Below are 19,455 nucleotides of genomic sequence, written 5' to 3'. Positions count from 1 at the left end.
ATTTTGTACTATTCCAGGTTCCCCCGCCCCCCTTCCCCCGCAATAATACTCACTAGACCGGCCCTTATCAATTTAGGGTGCGACCTGATTGATTAGATCTTTTCTTCGTCTGACTGCGCCAATTTGCATCGTGTGCGACTTGGCAATCCTCAGATGAAACGAATACGTATTCGACATCTAGCGGAAGAAAGAGGAAACTCGAGGGATTATTTACAAGACACTTCGAAAAGTGTGGCTACGAGAAGGAGAGGCCTATTTTCTAACAAAAACAGAAGAACCTGGAGTCTCGAGAGGCTGCCTGTCCAGATCAATTTCTACGGTCGGCAAAGTGTCGATCGTCGTTTGTCCCACGCGTGACAGGTAGCCGAAGCTTCTTTGACAGCTTCGACGCGAAATATACAATACAATTTTTCGTCCCCGCGGGACTTCGATACCTCATCTCTCGCGATGAGCGAGCCCTCGAAATATTAGCGATACGGCGTACAAATGTCCCGTAGTTACGTTCGAAATAACGTATACGCGTCGAGAGATAGGAGAGATAGCCGACACGCGCTGGAGAGGTCACAGTTCGCGGCAACGGCGACGCCCAGAGGTGGGTCCCCTTACGCTGGGCGTAAACCGTAAAGCCGATCCTGACTTGCGCCTTGGTGGGCACAACCGCCCATCTGGCCGTGCTAGATTGGCGCGTGCCTCGCCGGCCGGGTCTCCAATGATAATAAGTGATCCATCAGCACCAATGGTGCGCTGGTATCCACGAGGGAACGTTTGCCAGTGGCAGAGTCCGGGCCTACATCCGCACGGTAAAGCCACGCTTCGAGAAGGGAGAGAAGGCGGCGCCAACGAGACGCGGTGGGAGAAGCCGAAGAAGCCCATACGACGCAGCAGCATTGGATCGACAGAGACCGCGAAGAGACGAGAACGTGCGCGTTCCCCCGAGGAAGATGGAAGATCCGGGGCTCCGAAATCAGCCGAGTCGGCCCTCGAGTGCCGGCGAGTCCTTACTCAGTCCTGCTGTGAACGCAGCAAGGAGCACCACGGGTATTTCAGCTTTTCTGTTCCTCCGAGACGCCGACGACCGCCACGATGTTGGCGACGTCCCCGTAGACGTCGCTGACGTACTCACCGATACGTGCGCGAACGACACAAGCGGTGTTGACTTTTTGCGGAGCTGCGATCGTGTTGGACCTGTCGGCCGAGTTGTTGCACACGCTCGCGTATGGAACGAGTGTGCCTCGGGAGAGTACAAAAGTGCGCGGGACTCGCGCGCGCGCGCGCGCGCGCGGGGCTGATCATCGATCGAGAGGCTAGCCTATCGCATAGCGAATAGCCAAACGGCTCGGCCGAGTGTGATGCGTGATAAGAGAGACGCGGTCGTGTGATATATATCGTCGGACGATATACGTGAGCCTGCATGCCAGTCGCAACGCGATGAGACGCGATGCGTTATTGTGGAGTACTCGTAAATACTTGGACGAGGAACTCGGCGAAGGACTGTGCTGTGTATAAAACTGTTCGCAAGAGACCACTGAGTTCCAAAGCAAGTGCACACGAACCGTGGACTTAATAACGTGCGACGAGCACGCGCGTTTCGATCGCTTGAGCGGAAACTTTTGTCAGATCTCGATTATCCATGTTTTGTAGTATATATAGTTAACGCATATAGTATAGAGTATAGTATAAATACGTATAGTACACACACACACACACACACAAACACACACACACACACACGCACACGCAGACACACACATACACACACGCACACGCAGCACACACACACGCACACACGCACACACACGCACGCACATATAAAAAAAAAATATATATAAATATATAAAGAATTAGAGCTCGGTGATAATATCGCGTTCTCGCGTCGGCGCGACAACACGAGCCATTTCGCGATTGGCATCGTGATTTTTGTGATAATTCCCCGGAGTCAAGCCCGCGCTCATCACGATGAATGGTGGTTACCTCGATGGCGTGACACCTCATCCGCACCCGCTCAGCAACCTGGGCCTCAAACTGTCGCCCGGAGGCGGCGGCGTTACCGGAGGATCGAGCGACATCGGCGGCGGTATTCAACCGCCTCCGGACGAGACGTCCTCTCAACAGCACCATCATCACTTTCATCCCCAAACGTACCCGTCGCATCATCCACACGCAGCGACCCACGTGACCCCGCACATGAGTCACCACATGAGCCACCACCCGGGTTACGCGCGAGACTACCTCCTGCGAACACGGGATCACGAGTTTTCGACGGCGAGTCCCACCACCCCGGAGAGCGGCCTGGGTCTGTTCCCGCAGCTACACCATGAGAGCACCGCCGCGACGATGCAGCAGTTCTCGCACCATCCCAGTCAACATCCCCTGGCGGCCAGTCATTACGCCGCGCATTACCCGCAGGACTCGAGGCTACCGCCGCCCCAGTACCTCAGCGCGTCTCACCTGGCGCCGTCGTCGATTCACCACCAACAGCACCCGGTCGTCGGTCACCCACCTCATCATTCGAGTTTCATGAGATACATGAGGCCCGGCGGCGCCGGCGGCGGCGGCCCGATCAACGCCGTCGCCGTCGCCGGCGGCCAACGTCAAGACATGTCTTGCATGTGGATGGATCAGGACGGACCGGGCAAGAATATCTGCGGCAAGACCTTCAACAGCCTCCACGACATCGTGGCGCATCTCACGGTGGAACACGTGGGCGGACCCGAGTGTACGACGCACGCGTGCTACTGGCAGGGCTGCGCGCGTAACGGTAGGTCCTTCAAGGCCAAGTACAAGCTCGTCAATCACATAAGGGTGCACACCGGCGAGAAGCCCTTTCCTTGCCCGTACCAGGGATGCGGCAAAGTCTTCGCCCGGTCGGAGAATCTCAAGATACACAAGAGAACGCACACCGGTGAGTACCCGTCGCTTGACGACTGTTACTCTCGCTTCGTCCGCTTTCGCGAGAAACCGTGTTTCTCTTCTCTCTCTCTCTCTCTCTCTCTCTCTCTCTCTCTCTCATCCCTACGTGAGCGAAACTGCAGGCTCGCGCTACCACTCGTTCTTCGTCCGTCACCGAGCGACGACCGACACTGACGTCCGCGAACGTCGATATCGAGCGACAAGATCTAATTAGGCTCACGTATAGGTTTTATCCACGCGAGAAATCGGACGGACGTGGGGCGCGACTCCGTCCGTTCGCCGCGGCGTTCTCTCGGATTCCATCCTCGGGAATTTCTCGGATCCCATCAACGCGATCCCATCGTGATCTCGATGCCCGGGCTTTTGCCCTCTCCTCCTCCTCCTCCTCCTCCTCCTCCTCCTCCCCCCCGCCCCCTCTCCACCCGCTACCCGCCCAGTCTAGATCCGAATCAAAGCGCGGGCGCCCTTTCCACGAACCGATTCGTCTGGACGTCGGGAAGCGTATTAAAGCCCCTGTTTTCATCGTCTACCTCGCAAACCGTCAAATCGCATAAATTATATCCACGTAAACCGGCCGCCGCTTCGTCGCGTGAGTCACTCCCGGATCGCCGAAACGGCCGAGCGCGAGAATGATTAATTCGAGAGCGGCCACTTGCGCTCTCTCGCTCTCTCTCGCTCTCTCTCTCTCTCTCTCTCTCTCTCTCTCTCTCTCTCTCTCCGTCCGCCGAAGGTTACCGTCGCGCGCGGACAAAGCCGGGGAAAGTGAGCGCCCGCGTCGTGTCGCCCGTGCCTCCTCCTCGTTGGCGATCATCGCTTTCCTACCGAGAGGAATCGCCGATGGAGGTTACCGCTGAGGTCGCATAAATAACCACGGGGGCAGTTATTATCGCCGTGTCTCTACGCTCTTTATACCGGACTCCTCTTTCCTTTTGGTCTAGTTGTCTCATCCGTGGGGACGCCCCCGGCGCCTCCAGTCGTTTCAATATAATCAACCGGCTGTTTACGATGACAAGAATTTTTCGGGGCGCAATTAAGAAATTACCGGGCCATATATCGTGCCGTTTTATGCCCGCGGTCGCGGACATTGTATTTACATATTTATTCGACCAACGAGCATGCTCATTCGGCCGATCCGACGGCTAGACGTCTCCGACGACGTCTCCCTGCCGGGTCCGGGCGCGCGCTCTCGTGTTGGCGGATTCCTCCGTCTGAACTCACTAATATCGCCGTGTAATCTTATATATCGCTTTCTACTCTGCCCTCCTTCGCTCTAGCGAGTCACCTGTTTTCGTGTTCTTGTCGCGGTTATGCACAACCGCGATAATCACCGAGTGCAATACATGGACAGCGAACGAGACGGAGTGTTGTCAGAAGGCTTAATGCGATCGTCGGGCAATTAAAAGAACGCTTTTCATTAACACGAGATATCGTTCCCCCATCGCGTCATGATCGCTGAGGATCGTCAAAATGATAGAAAGAGAGAGAGAGAGAGAGAGAGAGAGAGAGAGAGAGAGAGAATCTCCTCGAGAAAGGCGGCCACGCCTTGGAGGGAAAAACGGTCAGAGGCGAGAAAGCAAAGTGTGACAATAATTCTATAAATATCGGAAGAGCGCGGCGAGAGAGACGGCGAGACGCGCGAGTGTCGCTGCAATTCTAACGTCAAATTTCATCCTTTAGTCGCGTCTGAAGCTGATAATCGTCTTTTTTTATGACTGTAACGTAGTCCCAGCAACTGAATTCACGAGCGGCATGAACGAAGCTGGAAATTTGCGCCTAACATTAGCGGAGACCGTCGTCCGTAGCGACGCGACGGGACTGAGACTATCCTCGGGATGTTTACGTCGTCGATAGTTACCTGAGTATCGGGAGTCCACTCAGCGATTGTAGATCAGAGTCTACAGGACTCCAAAGTTACTCGATTTTGCGCACGACGCAAATCATGGGATATCCCGATTTTCCGCGCGTTGCCTGCAGCGCCCAAAAATCGCCTATAGCGTCAGACGCATCAGCGCGTACAACCCGGCAATGTTTCACAGAGAAACTTGTAGCGGAGAGATCTATCGCATGCATACACACACACACACATACACAAACACACACAAACGTCCCCTTGTCGTAATCTAGGAACACGTGCCGGATATGTATATTATTTCGCGCTCGCCCACCCGCTCTTAATGACTTTTAATAATGAAATCGCACGCGGGGCTATGTACAGATACACGCATCCGAGGGCACCGACACCCGCAGGTGCTCGTATTTTCGTTCGCACGATGCGAATTCGCGCGCGCGCGCGCCGCTCATCGTCATAGCCACCCCGCGTGCGTCGGCGGGGCAGGGGCAGGGGGCCAGCAGTATATCACGTGTGATTAAATTTCGTTTTCATTTATAACAAACGCCACCCTTCCGACGCCATTGTAGAGAGCGCGAGCTCTCTTTCCCGTGGCGGCAGCCCCCCCTTGTCCCTCCTTGGGGTGTACGCTTGACAGTTTGGGACTCGCCCAGATCGACGCTGCTTGCCACCCTATGCGCGCGTTGAGATATGGTATATTGTTGCAGCAACTATTGTCCCCTTATAGAGCGGTTAAGGCCGCTTCGGAAGCGCGTGGATATTTATACGTTCGCTATAAATATTGATCGATATCGCGGGATGACTCGGTGTGTGTGTGTGTTGTCTGGAGAGACGCGAGAGCGGTCGTACAAGCAGAGAGACGAGGAATCCTCGTTAACGTGAACGTTAACCGATATCTCTCCCCTCCCCCCCTCCCCCGTACGTTCTGTCGCGATTGATGCATGTTGAATTCCGATTTTAGACGCGCCTCGAAGCGCGTTCCCGACTGGGATCTTACCCAACACGGACGCGAGATTTGTAACCGCTCGTTTCGACACGACGCGCGCTTGTGTCTCCGTGTGGGGGGAAAGACGGAGAGAGAAAGAAAGAGAGAGAGTGAGAGAGGAGGAAAGGTGCGTAAACTTGGTTGAAAACGATCAGAGGCCAGCGGGTAACGGGAGATGAATTAAAAAAATTCACTTCTGCTCGCCTACGACGCCGCGCGACCCTCGTTGAAATAAATTGGCGTTTTCGAGAAATGATCCTCGATCCACGCACGGCTTCACACGCATTGTTTTCGCGCGCATTCACACACACGCGCGCGCGCGCGTCTCTTTACTTACGCCTCTTTGCAGCCGCTCTGCGCTCTGCGTGCCTCTCTTTCATGCCGTCGCGAATACGCAAATACGATTTGGCAGCGGCATTCTGTTCCGCTCTTAGCAAGTGGCACGGGTAAATATTTTCCTCGGCGCGTATGTCCCGCTCGGCAATCGCGCCATTCAAACGCGCGCGCGAGGCAGATTTGAACGGGCGAACGCGTCTATTCCTACTTTCCGTTTGTGTGTTTACGTCGGTCGCCCCGCGCAGCGGCTTCCTTCGGCCGCCGAGAGCGCTCGTCTCGTCAGATCTGCCCTTCGATCTCGATCCGGGTGTCTCAGCAACTTTGCAACCGCACAGCCGGATTCACACGTTGTTGTTCCGCGAACAACGCGATCTTGCGGCACGCAATGGAGCGATTTTTGCAGCGCCGCCGTCTCAGATTACACCGCGATATTATGTTATCGTAATGGCGCTTTGACACCCTCCCCCTGCCCCGACGTAAGGGATCGCAAGCGCAAATAGTCAAGCACGGGACTTGATGACGCTGCGTTTAACGATGATCGATGGAACGCCGCGGCCATTAGCATAGAAATGATTTCGAGTCGCGGCGTCCGCGTCGAAACGCCAGCGCGCAGCCGTATAGCTACCACAACGCGGCGGACTGATGTGGACTAAATTATCGTCGTATGCGCCGAGGTCTCTTCGCGAGCGAGCACGACATAAAGAGCGAATCGCAGGCTAACTGTTAACCGGTCGCAATCTGCTCGAGCCGAACGATCGGGAAAATAAAGCAGCCACGCTCTCTCTCTCTCTCTCTCTCTCTCTCTCTGTCTCTCTCTGTCTCCCTGTCTCTCTGTCTCCCTCTCTCTCTCTCTCTCTCTCTCTCTCTCTCTCATTGACTCTGTCATTCACTACTCCCGAGCGGTGCTCTCCACATCGGAAAAGATCGGTCCTATTAATCCGCAGATGCGCGGAAGAACCAGCGGAGCCCGACGCGTTTGTCATTAGACCAAATTGATATGCATTTTAAAGCAGCTTACTCCTTCTCCTCCTGCTGCTCTGCGCTTTCTGCCCTTCTCCCTGGCCCGCGGCGGCAAAAAGATGCGAAGAATAGTCTGTTATGCGTCAAGCCGATCTCGCGTGTGCGTGGAACGAGCAGCGACGATTGGCTCGATCGACAATGGATCCACCACGGCTTGTACGGTATTGGTCAGGATTTTTCGAGGGTTAGACGCGGAGAATAGGGGGATGATACGGGATGAGTCGCCGAGGGGTGTTGTAGAATAAGCGTTAAGTAGGGGACGAGCGTGTCGAAGAGGGGCCATACGCGACGCGCAGGCGAGTAAATGGCTACTTTTACTCAGGCTGCTACGAGAAAGAAAGGAAGAGAGAAAAAAAGCAGAGAGAGAGAGAGAGAGAGAGAGAGAGAGAGAAAGAGAAATAGAGTATGCTCGATACCGGTTCCGCTAAACCCTTAATTGTCGCACGGTGACGATAAACGCGGCGCGAAATGCCGTTCGCTCCGCGTCGCTCTCGCCGATTTCTTCGGCCGTTTTCCCCCGCGATTTTCCCGTCGATTTTCCCGTCGTTGCAATCGCCAGATACACAACACAGCGGCCTATACACCGTGTATCCTTCCCCTTCTCGGAGCAACGACATCGCCGCTACCACTATTTTGTCGGAAGTCACGGAGCCCTCCAGAAACGACTCCGCAGCAGGAGTTACCGTTTCTACGACCGATCCGGAGGGCCGATCGTGCCGCGCCGTGAGTTGCCGCCGGCGTAAAGGCAATTACTCTCGACGGAGGCCGGTGTACTCGGTATTTTTACGTCGTTGATACGCGACGAAGAGGGCGGTAAACGTCCCGACGAGAGAAAGAAAGGCAGAGGGACAGAGAGAGAGAGAGAGAGAGAGCGAGAGAGAGAGAGAGGGGGGGGAGAGGAAACGCCGTTGGGAGAGTAGAGTCGGTGGTTCGCTCGTGTCCGTCGCTTTGTGGGACGTCGAGGGTACGAAAGACGCGTCTCTCTCTCTCTCTCTCTCTCCCTCTCCTTCCCTGTGGACCGAGAGAAACGGAAAGAGGAGGAAGGAGGAGCAAGAGAGGAGAGAGATCGACGACGGAGCGGAAAGAAAGATAGAGATAGAGCGAGAAACGAAACGGGATAGAAAGGCCACGAGAAATTATGAGAAGTACGAGGCCGCACGTGAAAGAGTAACGAGGAGCGGTGCCCGGAGCGCGAGACGATATTTGCTCAGCCAGCCAGCCGAGCCAGCCACTGCACCGGCTGGAAATCGACGGCGATTGGCACTTTAAACAGTGCCGAGATACGCTTCTACATCTGACGATGGATTTACCGCAAAGCCATCTCTCGATAGCCATCTCGGCCGTTCCGCGGCCGCACCACGCGAGCGTTCGGTGGTCCGAAAAGTTTCTCGCGCACGATGTGTCGAGGAGAGGAGACGTAAGGAGTTCCGCGTGAACCCACGACCGACGGCCACGGCAGAAAGTTGCGAAACTCGCACGACGACGACGACGACGACGACGACGACGACGAGTGAATCACACTCACTGTTTGTTCGCGTGGCGCAAGAAGTGCCGAGGAAAAACGCGCGGAGTTGAGCGACCGCGAGCATTTTTCGAGCATTTTTAGACGCTTCGACCGAGCGGTCGAAATTTATGCGAGGTTTTGCGCAACCAAGCCGAACAGGCCGAATGGCCTCTAGGCCGCGATGATAGCGGCATCGCGCCGATCGGACGGAAGATCGATGCCGGCGCGAGATTACCGTATCGACGAACTTATCAGAATCTTTCTGTCCGGAAGATCGATCGGAACGAGCCAGCGCGCGCAATCGCACACCTCGATCTGGCCGAGAAATTCGATTTCGAGATAACGAGAGCCTCGTTATCGAAATCGGACCGCTATCCACTCGCGCGAACGACGGACGCCTATGCAATTGACAGATATATACAATTCTGCGACTTTGGGGCAACGGCTCACGAAGATCGATAGATCCTCGCGTATCTACGACACCATCGCCAGCGAGAAAGAGAGAGAGAGAGAGAGACGATTTAAAGTTGAGGGCGGTCGCACCTTTGAGGCGCGTGGTCGCGTGCTGACCGCGGATCGAATCTATTGTTCCTTCTGGTATTAGCACAAACGCACAAATTTAATCAAACGCGCACATACACGTACAATCGTGTGCGCAATCGTTTGCTCTTATACCGACATCGCAACAAGCACGCATGTGTGAGAAACGGTGATAACGACAATGATAAATTTTTCGCCAAAGAGAATAAGGGAACAAGTTGAGCTTCAACTTCAGGTATAAACATCGAGACGAGGAATGAAGTGGTCGCTTCTAGAGAAATGCACCCCAACGGTAAAAAACTTTCGCATCTCTAAATCTCATTTCCTCGAGAAAAAGATTGAAGACATCTTTTTACGACTGGCAGCTTTAAGAGAATTGTCCAATTGAAGTTAGGTAGGAATTAAAATACTGTTGCTGTTTTTTAGCTGTGTAGTTTGGAAAAAATACTACGACGCAGTTTTTTTTCTCATCGAAGACGTGAAAAGGTCTGCCGACTTTCTCTGAAATTTTGACCCCCTGTCCAAAGTGACGAAGGAAAAAAAACAGCGAAATCTCGTGCGAGAAGATACCGAATCAATGTTACGCGTTCCACTCGGCAGAAATTGCCAAGGTCGAGAGACTAGACAGTTTCGTCCGCGGTTTTACTTGACGGAACACGAGACGCGAACCGATGTATCAGCGTTAACATATTTCGCATCAGCCTGTTGTGATAAATCGCCGCCGATACAACCTCTCGCCGCTTCCCACGAATTTTATTCCACGCCCGCTGCGAGGACCCAAAGAGAGACGACACGCGAGGAGGAAAAGCAAAATAGAAAAGGAAAAGAAAAGGGAAGAGGAACGAAGACGTATGCTAATGCCGCCGAAAAATGTAGCGTCCGCGTCGCGCGCGGTCGCGCGCGACGATTTTATACCTTTTTCACGCGGCGTGAATAGCGGTCGGGTATCGCCAACGTGGTAAACAGCCAACGGAAAAGCCCACGAATAAGCCCGTGGGTCGATAAGGGCGAGACGGTCCTTCGCGCCTGCACCTCGAAAAGCAGCCGCCAATAAAAAAGCACCCCCACGTTCCTGATTATACGGCGCGCGCTTTGTTACTTGACCGCCCACACCTTCATCGATCGCACGACACGCGGCGCGGCGGCGCGCTTGCTCATCTTCGACAGCGCAACATAGACGAGAGAGACGCGCGAGTACGAGATTTCGCATTTCCGCAGCGCATTAGTCGATTAGTCAGGAAGAAATCGGGCGGGATCGTTAACAGCGAGTTAAGGTGTTAACCGCGGCGGATCGATCCGTCGGAAGTAATCGTGCAGGATCTGTATCGGGTCCTTCTTCTCGCCAAGCGTCTTCTTCCTCGCTCGCTTCGAGGGGGATAGGCTTACCGCTGCCCGAAACACTTATCTCAGTCGAAACTGATTTAGACAGAAAGATTTGTTGCAAAAGCGGCGGCTGCCGGATCGTCAGGCCGTCTTTCAGTCGTAGCCCCCGGCTACGTTCTCTCACCTACGATAGCTCTAACGACCTACTCGGCCATATGGCCCGAACAACGGGGGTGTCGGAAGTGCGTCCTTAACCCGTCAATTTGCCTCTCGCGACGGTCTATAAAAATTGTACAACTCATTCGGCGCGCACACAGTCGAGAGCAAGTCGCGCGAGCGACGCGCGAGCGCGTGAATATTAATATTAAATATTTCGGAGCGACGCATCTCTCTCTCTCTCTCTCTCTCTCTCTCTCTCTCTCTCTCTCTCTCTCTCTCTCCTCTTCCCTTTCCGAATCACTCCGGCTCGTAAGAAACGAGCGTCGATCCGGTTAACCCTTTCCAGTTTACCGGTTCCACGAGTTCCCGTGATTTTCTTTTTTATCAGCATGATTTATCCTGAGAAAGAGAGCGAGAGGTTATACATTCCCACGTTCTAGCTATATTTTCGAAACGCGCACTCTTCACCCCGCTCGTAACAGAGAATGTTTTCCTAAATCGGAATAAGATTCTTCTTCCGAAGAGTAATTTCCTCAAGTCGAGATTTACTCGAGCCGAGATCCTCTGGGAAAGTCCGCATGTTTCCAACTCGAATTAGAAAACGAGCCAAGACAGGCTGATGAGAGAGAGAGAGAGAGGGAGAGAGAAAAAGATTGCTCACGATTCGGACGATGACAGAACCGAACGGCAGCGTAAAGCGTGAAACCCGCAATGCGCGCTCGACAGTGAAGTCGAGCGGCACGCGAGTGGCTTCTTCAGAAACAAGACTAGTTAATTACCCCTCTAAATGCGGGCGTGCTCTTTGACGATAGACCCCGTGTCCAGCAGCGGTTGGCCCGTCTCTTGGTCACTCGGCTGAAAAAATAACGAGATGTCGCGCGTTCTCTCTCTCTCTCTCTCTCTCTCTCTCTCTCTCTCTCTCTCTCTCTCTCCTCCTCCTCCTCGATCCCCTTGCTCGAGAGACCGGGGGATGCTTACTGAAGCATGCGTAAAAGCGCTTCCGTCATTAACGCCAAACGCATACAGAATCGCTGATTCAACGATCGCGTTCGCTGTCCCAAGGCGCGGCAATTAAAATCCCACCTGGGAAAAGAGCGAGCAACCGCCGCGACAAATGTCGCAGCTTGCCAATGATCGCGAGCGTCTCGACGCGAGAACGCTCGGCTTTTCGCGCCGCGGCTGATGCGTAGAACGCCGTCCATAGAAATGCAAAGTTGCCTCGCGATAAGGTGGAACGGCGCGACGTTAAAGCGCGAAGAGATGCCCGGGACACCTGGCCAATCGTTCGACAGAGCGCACGGCCGTTTACGTATGCAAACGGCAGTTATATACGTTGCGGGTAATCGTACAAGCGGAATTATAAGCCTCCGATGAATTCGGTCAGCGCGACTCGGCCTCGCGCGCAACTCGGCTCGGATAACGCGTCGCGTTTTCCCATCGTCGTTTCTCGATTTTTCCGAGATACCCGCGACGTCGTCGTCGACGACGACGTTCCCGCGCTCAAGCGGGTTCGTGCGCCAGCTGACGCAAGTGCGTAGGTGCGAAACACGGGGGAGGAACGGACGCGTGATGGTACGGGCGGAGGGGGGGGGGGCGCCGAAAGAAATCAAACATTTCTGGTTATCTTCCAGCGGGGATGAGCTGTTCGACAAGAAAATAACTCCGCTCGCTCTTCTGTTCGGAATAAACGTTCCTTCTTTCCGTTCTTATTGCCTCGTCCTTCCATCCGACTGGATATAGGTTGGGGAAGGTGGCTCTCTCTCTCTCTCTCTCTCTCTCTCTTTCTCTCGCGCGCGCGCGCGCGGGACCGGGCGAGAGAACCGGCGCGCGCTGTTGTAAAATAGTACGGAGGCATTAAGCGCCGCTAAAGCGACTGTATATTATTCTGTTTGTAGCCAGACGTCCGCGGGCTAATGTTGCCATTCTTGAAAAAGTCCGCCGCTGCCGCCGCCGCCGCCGCCGCGCCGCGCCGCGCCGAACGTTTATTAGCGGTCGGCCGCGGGAGTTTCTGCTCTCGCACGTGATATTTTTCGCCTCGGCCGAGAGTTTAATCGGAATCGAATTTATCGTTTAACGAAAGCGCGCTGTTAAATCGCGGGCGTGCGTGTTGGAAGATACACACAGGCAAACTCTGTGCGTCCGTATGTGTGTGTGTGTGTGTGTGCGCGCGCGCGCGCACTTTGGCACGTGTATATATATTTATCGAATGATTAAATACCTCGCTGGGGCGCGTGATATTTTCTACGAGCGAGACACATGGCGAGCGGCGATGGGGCCGCGAAGAAGAAATTTCAACGTCGGATATCTTCGTTCTCTCGGCAAACTCGTTAAACGAGCGGAGATATTTCCTCCCGTCGAACTCTCCGGCCGTCCCGAATGCGCGCCTTCGATCTTTCCCCTCTTCGCTCTTTCTCTCCTTTCTTCGCAAGTTTCATCGATGGCCACTCAATCAGCTCGCTCGTGTCGAACGAGTCGATACAGCGCGCGCGCACGTGGCAAAATCCCGCGGCCACCAAGCTGGAGATGGCCGCGACTTTCCGCGTTTTGCGATTATCCTCGGAATCTCCCGAACTCTCAGCTGCCGAGTCCGCGTCGAAAAGTAGCGCCGCGGAAAGTTAAACCGCGCGCGTGCAAGCATCATTAAAGGCCAACTTGCGGTTCTACGGTCCCACCGTATAGGTTCGCTCGCCGGCCGACGGAAAAGCACCTCGTACGGCAGCCTGGCGTCTCACGTGCGCTCCTTGTTGCGCATCAATGCGAGAGCGGGTAACCGAAGACGGGGTAAATCATTGCGAGTTTCGCCGCTGGCTGGCTGGCTGGCTGCCGTCGTCGTCATCGGCACCGGTAGCCCACGTCGAATAATACCCGGCGCGGCGACGCGGTCCCGCCGTACGTTAAAGATGCAGTCGTACAATGACGATCATCGAGAAAATATCGAGTGTCCGTAACATTATACTTTCGTGCCGGTTTAAATGCCGGCGTCGGTGTCAAGGCGATGCCGTCGTGTGTGCGTGTACGCGCGCACTCGGCTTGTACGTGTCAACGCGGCGAGCGTGTAAAACGCGATCGTGTCACGGACGAGATCATGAATACTCCATCCAGGACGTCCGGACATAGGATCCAGACCATCGCGGTTTCGACGAGTGCGCGCGAGACGCGCGGCGAATTTCCCCATACGACGGGACACCATACGTCGACTCGCCGCGTATTTCCGCGATCTCGCTCTGAAAGGTGCGCGTCGTTACGCGAGAGACTCGCTTCTTTTATTGTCTCTGTATCAATGTATTACCTCTGTAATCCGGCAAGCGCCAAGAGTTAACGAACGTCGTGGCCCCTGTGGCCACGTGGTGCGCGATCTACCGCGAACAATGTGTCTCGACCGAGGCGGAGATCAAGTCGAATTTGTGCGAAGGGCTCATTACCGTGGCCCGTCACCCTCGTAAGGGTCGCGCAGGTCTACGACGTTTTTCCCACAGTTCTCTCCCGTCAGAACGTGCTGGTGGAACATTGCCGTAAGGAGGAGAAGAAGAAGAAGAAGAAGAAGAAGAAGAAGAAGAAGAAGAAGAGGAAGAAGAGAAGGAAGGAGGAGACGACGATGACGACGACAACGAAGAAGAAGAAGAAGAAGAAGAAGAAGAAGAAGACGAAGAAGAAGAAGAAGACGAAGAAGAAGAAGAAGAAGAAGGGTCGGTCGGTTGTCTCCGTGGTCTGGTAGAAAAGGTCGAAAAGAGGTGGAGGGAGGGGAGATAAATAAAAAAAGGGAGAAACGCGGAGGGAGGAAAAAAAGAGGAACGAGCAGAGGAGCGGAGAAAACAAAACGGAATTGCGGCCTAGCTGCGGTGGATGATTTAGGGGGCGAGGGTCGCGGGTCGAGACCGGGCTCTGGAATGCTGGGCCTTCTTCTCTCCTCTTCGTGTATCCTCTTTTCTCCTACAGCCTTCCCGTCTCTCCCTTTCAATGTTCCCTCCCTCTTTCTCTCTCGCTCTCTTCCCACTTTGTGTCTCTCTACCTTTTCGTCCACGGTGGAATCGTCGCCGAAGAGAAGAAGGTTGAGGAAGAAGCGGTCGAGGAGGAGGAGGAGGAGGAGGAGGAGGAGAATAAGATGATAAGAGACAAGGATAACAGATAGAACATTTACATAGGTCGTTAGTGCGGGCAGATGTAGGGATGCTTTCGCGTACGTGGTCACCAGGCTACGGTGACCACGTGTCCACCTTGTGCCCTTCTTGACCGTGAGAGACACTTCGCATCGACTTCCTATTGTCGCTCAAATTTGCCTCAATTCCGTCAGCGACAAGTCTCTCTCTCTCTCTCTCGTCAATAATGCGCCAAACTTCGAATTTATATTCGCGCGGTTCTTCGTGATATTTCGCACACTACTATCGACGCGTGTGCGAATTTATTCTGCGAGATTACGTCGATTATATAAGTGGTCGACGCGGGACTCTCGACTTACTGGCGATTTTCTCTTCTCGCGAAATGGATGCAAGCCAAGACTCGGTCAGCGCAGACTCGCTAATGTCGGCGATGTGTGTCTGCGCGTGAACGATTTATCGGCGGATATCCTGTCTTTTTCACATTTCACCTCCCTCTCTCTCTCTCTCTCTCTCTCTCTCTCTCTCTGAACTGAAGAATACGATATAGGGCGCAGATAAGAGACAATCTTTGCATCTCGCTTAATCGTGCAAAAAATAGATACGCATAAGATGATTTGTTTCTTTATGCGTATCTGCCAATACACACGCGCGAGCGCGCCGAGACTCTTTAAATTTCTTCTCTAATCTACCGGCAAGATCGGCCGAGCCCCTTGTCCCACGGACTCGTGTCAAGGATTGACCTGAAGGGCCATGTCAAAAATCATATGGATACAACTCATGGGCCGTTTTGACGTCGGGGCACACCAGCTATTCCGTATTGTAATTTAATTTCGTAACCCGACGCCGTGTGTACCTTCGGCCGGGGGAAATTATCAGGGGTCCGTGTAGCACGTTATAATTTTCTCACAAGAAGTTCCGGGCGAGTTGAGATCCTAGCGTCCGGAGATGTCACGAATGTAACCGTTTCTCTCTCTCTCTCTCTCTCTCTCTCTCTCTCTCTCTCTTGTGCTGCGCTCACTGACATGTCTGTTGAGCAAACGACTCAGCTTCATAAAGCGTTAAACAGCTGTATTCGGTTCATATTTATCACGCCCTACTACGACATGCTCCGTGCTTGAGCAAAAACTGACCTTCGCCGTCTTTATTTCGTGGGATGCTTCCTTTATAATCTAATCCACCCTCAACATCCTCAAAAACTATACAAGGATGTTACGAACAGAAGCACTAGAGCTGCACCGGATTTACCGGATTTGTAAATCCCAGCGCAGTGCACAACAGAAACGTTCAAACGCTCTTTTAGAGTCGTGGCCGTCTCCCTCAGTGGAACTCAGTTTGCCTGGAACTATCAAAAGTTCAGACTCGATACAGTCGTTCAAAAACGCACTGTACGAACACCTCGTCGAGAGGTACAATACGAGCCTGCTTTAGTCATATGAGATACAGTACTGGCGACCGTCTTCACCTCCTGACTGCCTAACTATTACTATTATTTTATATTAATCTACCATTGTCTATACTACTATTTTTTGTATTGTTCCATTACTTGTTTATACTCATCTTGCGTATTCTTTCAGCTAATGTAAAACTCAAAAATTCTTTGTATCATTTTTGACTTCCTTGCGCTTGACGGGACTCTGTCCCAGAGCGCTCAATAAATAACGCTTCCTCTCTCTCTCTCTCTCTCTCTCTCTCTCTCTCTCTCTCTGTCGAAGAGAGTCTTTCTAAACGAGATCTCTTCAGCAAAAGTGCGCAAGACGCGTAGGCGAGAAACTTCCTACGTTCCTGGGAAGCGAACGAGCCGGGCGTTTGACGAGAGAGCGAGGCTGACATTGTGCGAAAGCGGCAACATTACGCGGCTCATAATTGCGCAAATTTACACGGCGTATTTCAATGCGAATTTATATTCCGCGATCGTGCCGTGCACAACCCCGTGTGTAATCGCCGATCGTTTCGTTCAGCACACAATTGCTTTATCACCGCGAATTGCTCGGCTATTACGTCGAGCGCGAGCGCGCGATTCGCCGTACGAAAATGATTTCAACGACGGTGAATCCCGGTGAATAATAAACAGACGGTTAACAAGCGATATTTCGTTGTTGAGAGTCATGACGCGCACGCGAGGGTTGCGTTTAATTCCGGGCGGCGTATTTAATTGCCACTTAATAGATGTAAAGCTCCGCGGCGTAGGGAATATAATGTCCGTCGCGAGCAAATAGAAGTAATAACTTTTGGATAATGCCGGTCTCTTCCGAACGCGCACGCGCATGCGCGCGCCGTACGTTTACGGCGGTTCGCCGCGGCGGCGCCAAGGTTTCTTCTGCGATCCCCGATCGATGAGCGAACGAACGAACATGCCAATCGTGATCGTCACCTGCGTCACGACTTCAACGACTCGCCGTGTTCGATTGGCGACGAGACGGCGCGGGAGAGGCGTAGCCGCGAGGCCGCTCGACGATACCTAAATGCGGCCTATTAGTCATTTCCGTCGCAAAAAAGTGTTAGCGCAGTTTTTACGCGAACGTAGCGGAGCTACGCGCGTAAAAACTGCGCCGCCCGCCGCCTCGCCGGGGCCACGTGAGTGTGAAAAGTCCTAAATAAATAAAATTGCACCGTGAAACGATGTGCGCGCACGCCAACGGCGTATCAGCGCGATAAAAAGGGGTCGGCGGAAGCGCACGCGCGCGTGCGCACGCGCGAGTAAGAATCACACGTATGTATGAAATGCCGCATAATACACACGTGCGAGCAGAGGGAGAAGAGAATGAGGGAAAATAAGTGCAATTAGAAGAAGATGGATATCCGGGGGGAGGGGGGGGGGGGAAGCCGAAGACACGTACAAGAGAGATACGAAAGTCGCCGAGTGTTTACGTATGCGCATAAATGCATGAGGGCTTAATTGCGCGCCGGCGGACGAGTGTGCAAAGTCTCGCGACAAAAAACATGAATTTCACTCGCGCGTCCGAATAGCATATTCGAGAGAAACGGCTCGAATTTGTTGGATTTCACATTTTTCACGCGGCGGTGTCGATCCGCGGCCGCCGCGTGAAGGACGGGCGTGAGGACGACGGGAGGAGTCGTCTCCACGTACGCACCTCGCGACGCGAAAGAACGGAAAGCTGCAGAAAATCAAGAAGAAGAAAACAAACAGGAAGGAAGTGAAACAATGAGACGAGAAGAGAAAGCAACGAAGAAAGAGAGAGAGAGAGAGAGAGAAGGCGAGCGTTCGCCCGGTTTCGATGCGTCAGGAGGCGCGCGCGCGCGCGCACGTCTTGCGACGCGAAACGACGGAAAGCTGGAGGAAATGAAGAGAAAAGGGGAAAGACGATGCAAGACAGCGAGACAAAGTGAGAGGGCCGAGAGAAAAATAACGACGACAGAGAGGCGCAAGAGAGGAGGAGAGAAAAAGAGAGAAAGAGAAAAAGTGAGAAAGGAAGAGAGAGAGAGAGAGAGAGAGAGAGGAGAGAGAGAGAGAGAGAGAAAGTGAGAAAGTGAGAAAGAGAGAAAGAAAGAGAAAGAGAAGGCAAGTTTCGCCGTCTGTGTTATATTTACGAAGAGCCTCTACCTCTAATGGTTTCGATGCGCTCGCACGCACGCGTACCTGTCCGAAGTACGTGTGTACACGCGTGCGTGCGGCGATCTCTCATATGCGCGCGTGTTCGGTGCATCGGCCGATGCACGACGCCTGCAGACGATCCCGCGAACGCCATGGCGAAGGGAGGACGGAGGGACGAGGAGGAAGGTGATGGAGGACGACGACGACGACGAGGAGGAGGAGGAGGAGGAGGTGGTGGTGGTGGTGGTGGTGGAGAAGGAGGACTGGTGCGGAGGACGCAGCACACGGGCTGCACGGGCGTGAATTATGCCTCGCGCGAGATGTCAAATTGCTCGCCATATCGTAAAATATACAACTCCGCGCTCTGTGGGAAACATTATGTTCTCCCAGTCCTCCCTCCACCCTGCCCTGCCGCCTGACCGTCCCCCAGCTTCAGCCACCCAACGTCCCCACCGTCCGTCCACCCTCTCACGGGGCCCCCGCGCGCGCTCTCGTCCTTGTTTCTCACCCCCGCACGCAGCGACAACGGCGGCGACGGCGGCGGCGGCGGCGGCAGTCACGACTCGCAAATAAATTTGCGCGACACACCGCAATCGTATTAACGTCGAACAGCCGCTCGCTTCCGGAAGGTCATTTTTCCGTCGTCGTCGTCGTCGTCGTCGTCATCGTCGTCGCCGCCGCCGCCGCCGCCGCCGCCGCCGGCGATGTGACTCGCGGCTGTTGAGGTCGTTAAGCGCGCTCATATCTCGATAACGCGATTTGACGCGAAACAACGATCGGCGCGAGTCGCGCCGAGGGCGACTGACTCCCGCTTGAATTTCCCGGCCGAAGTCGGATGATCGTCTTAGCTCGCCTGTCGCTTCGCGACGAGAGCCTACGGGAGAGTGATCTCGTCCGCGGGGAACCGGTAACGACGTCGTCCTCGCGCGTTCGTCCGACGTCCGCCGAGCGGGGTTGAGACGTATTATATACCTGCGACTCGCTGCAACTTGCTCCGCGATCTGATTTAGCGATCTTCCCGCCACGCCTCGCGTCTAATCGCTAGACGAGAGACCTCGGAGCCGTTCATTAATAAGCCTAAAACTGGCCCACACACGAGAGCAGTCTCTTGGCTGGTCGAGTGCCCCACCATGCTCCGAGAGAGAGAGAGAGAGAGAGAGAGAGAGAAAGAGAGAGAGA

At 54.0% G+C, this 19,455-nt stretch overlaps 1 protein-coding gene across 1 annotated transcript in view; it reads left to right on the top strand.

The window, feature by feature from the left end:
- The first annotated feature begins 1,802 nt into the window (after positions 1–1,802).
- The window catches only part of LOC105191597 (zinc finger protein ZIC 4), a 29,384-nt gene continuing 11,731 nt past the window's right edge, over positions 1,803–19,455 (top strand). The window contains exon 1 of the mRNA XM_011155114.2: positions 1,803–2,902. Within this exon, the coding sequence (XP_011153416.2) occupies positions 1,957–2,902 (946 nt within the window). The 5' untranslated portion in view covers positions 1,803–1,956. The remainder of the gene's footprint in view (positions 2,903–19,455) is intronic.

The sequence above is a fragment of the Harpegnathos saltator genome, unplaced genomic scaffold, assembly GCF_003227715.2.
Source record: "Harpegnathos saltator strain DR-91 unplaced genomic scaffold, Hsal_v8.6 scaffold250, whole genome shotgun sequence".
Classification (NCBI taxonomy): domain Eukaryota; kingdom Metazoa; phylum Arthropoda; class Insecta; order Hymenoptera; family Formicidae; genus Harpegnathos; species Harpegnathos saltator.
The sequence above is the reverse complement of the archived record's forward strand: the minus strand, read 5'-3'. Positions and strand labels throughout refer to the sequence as shown.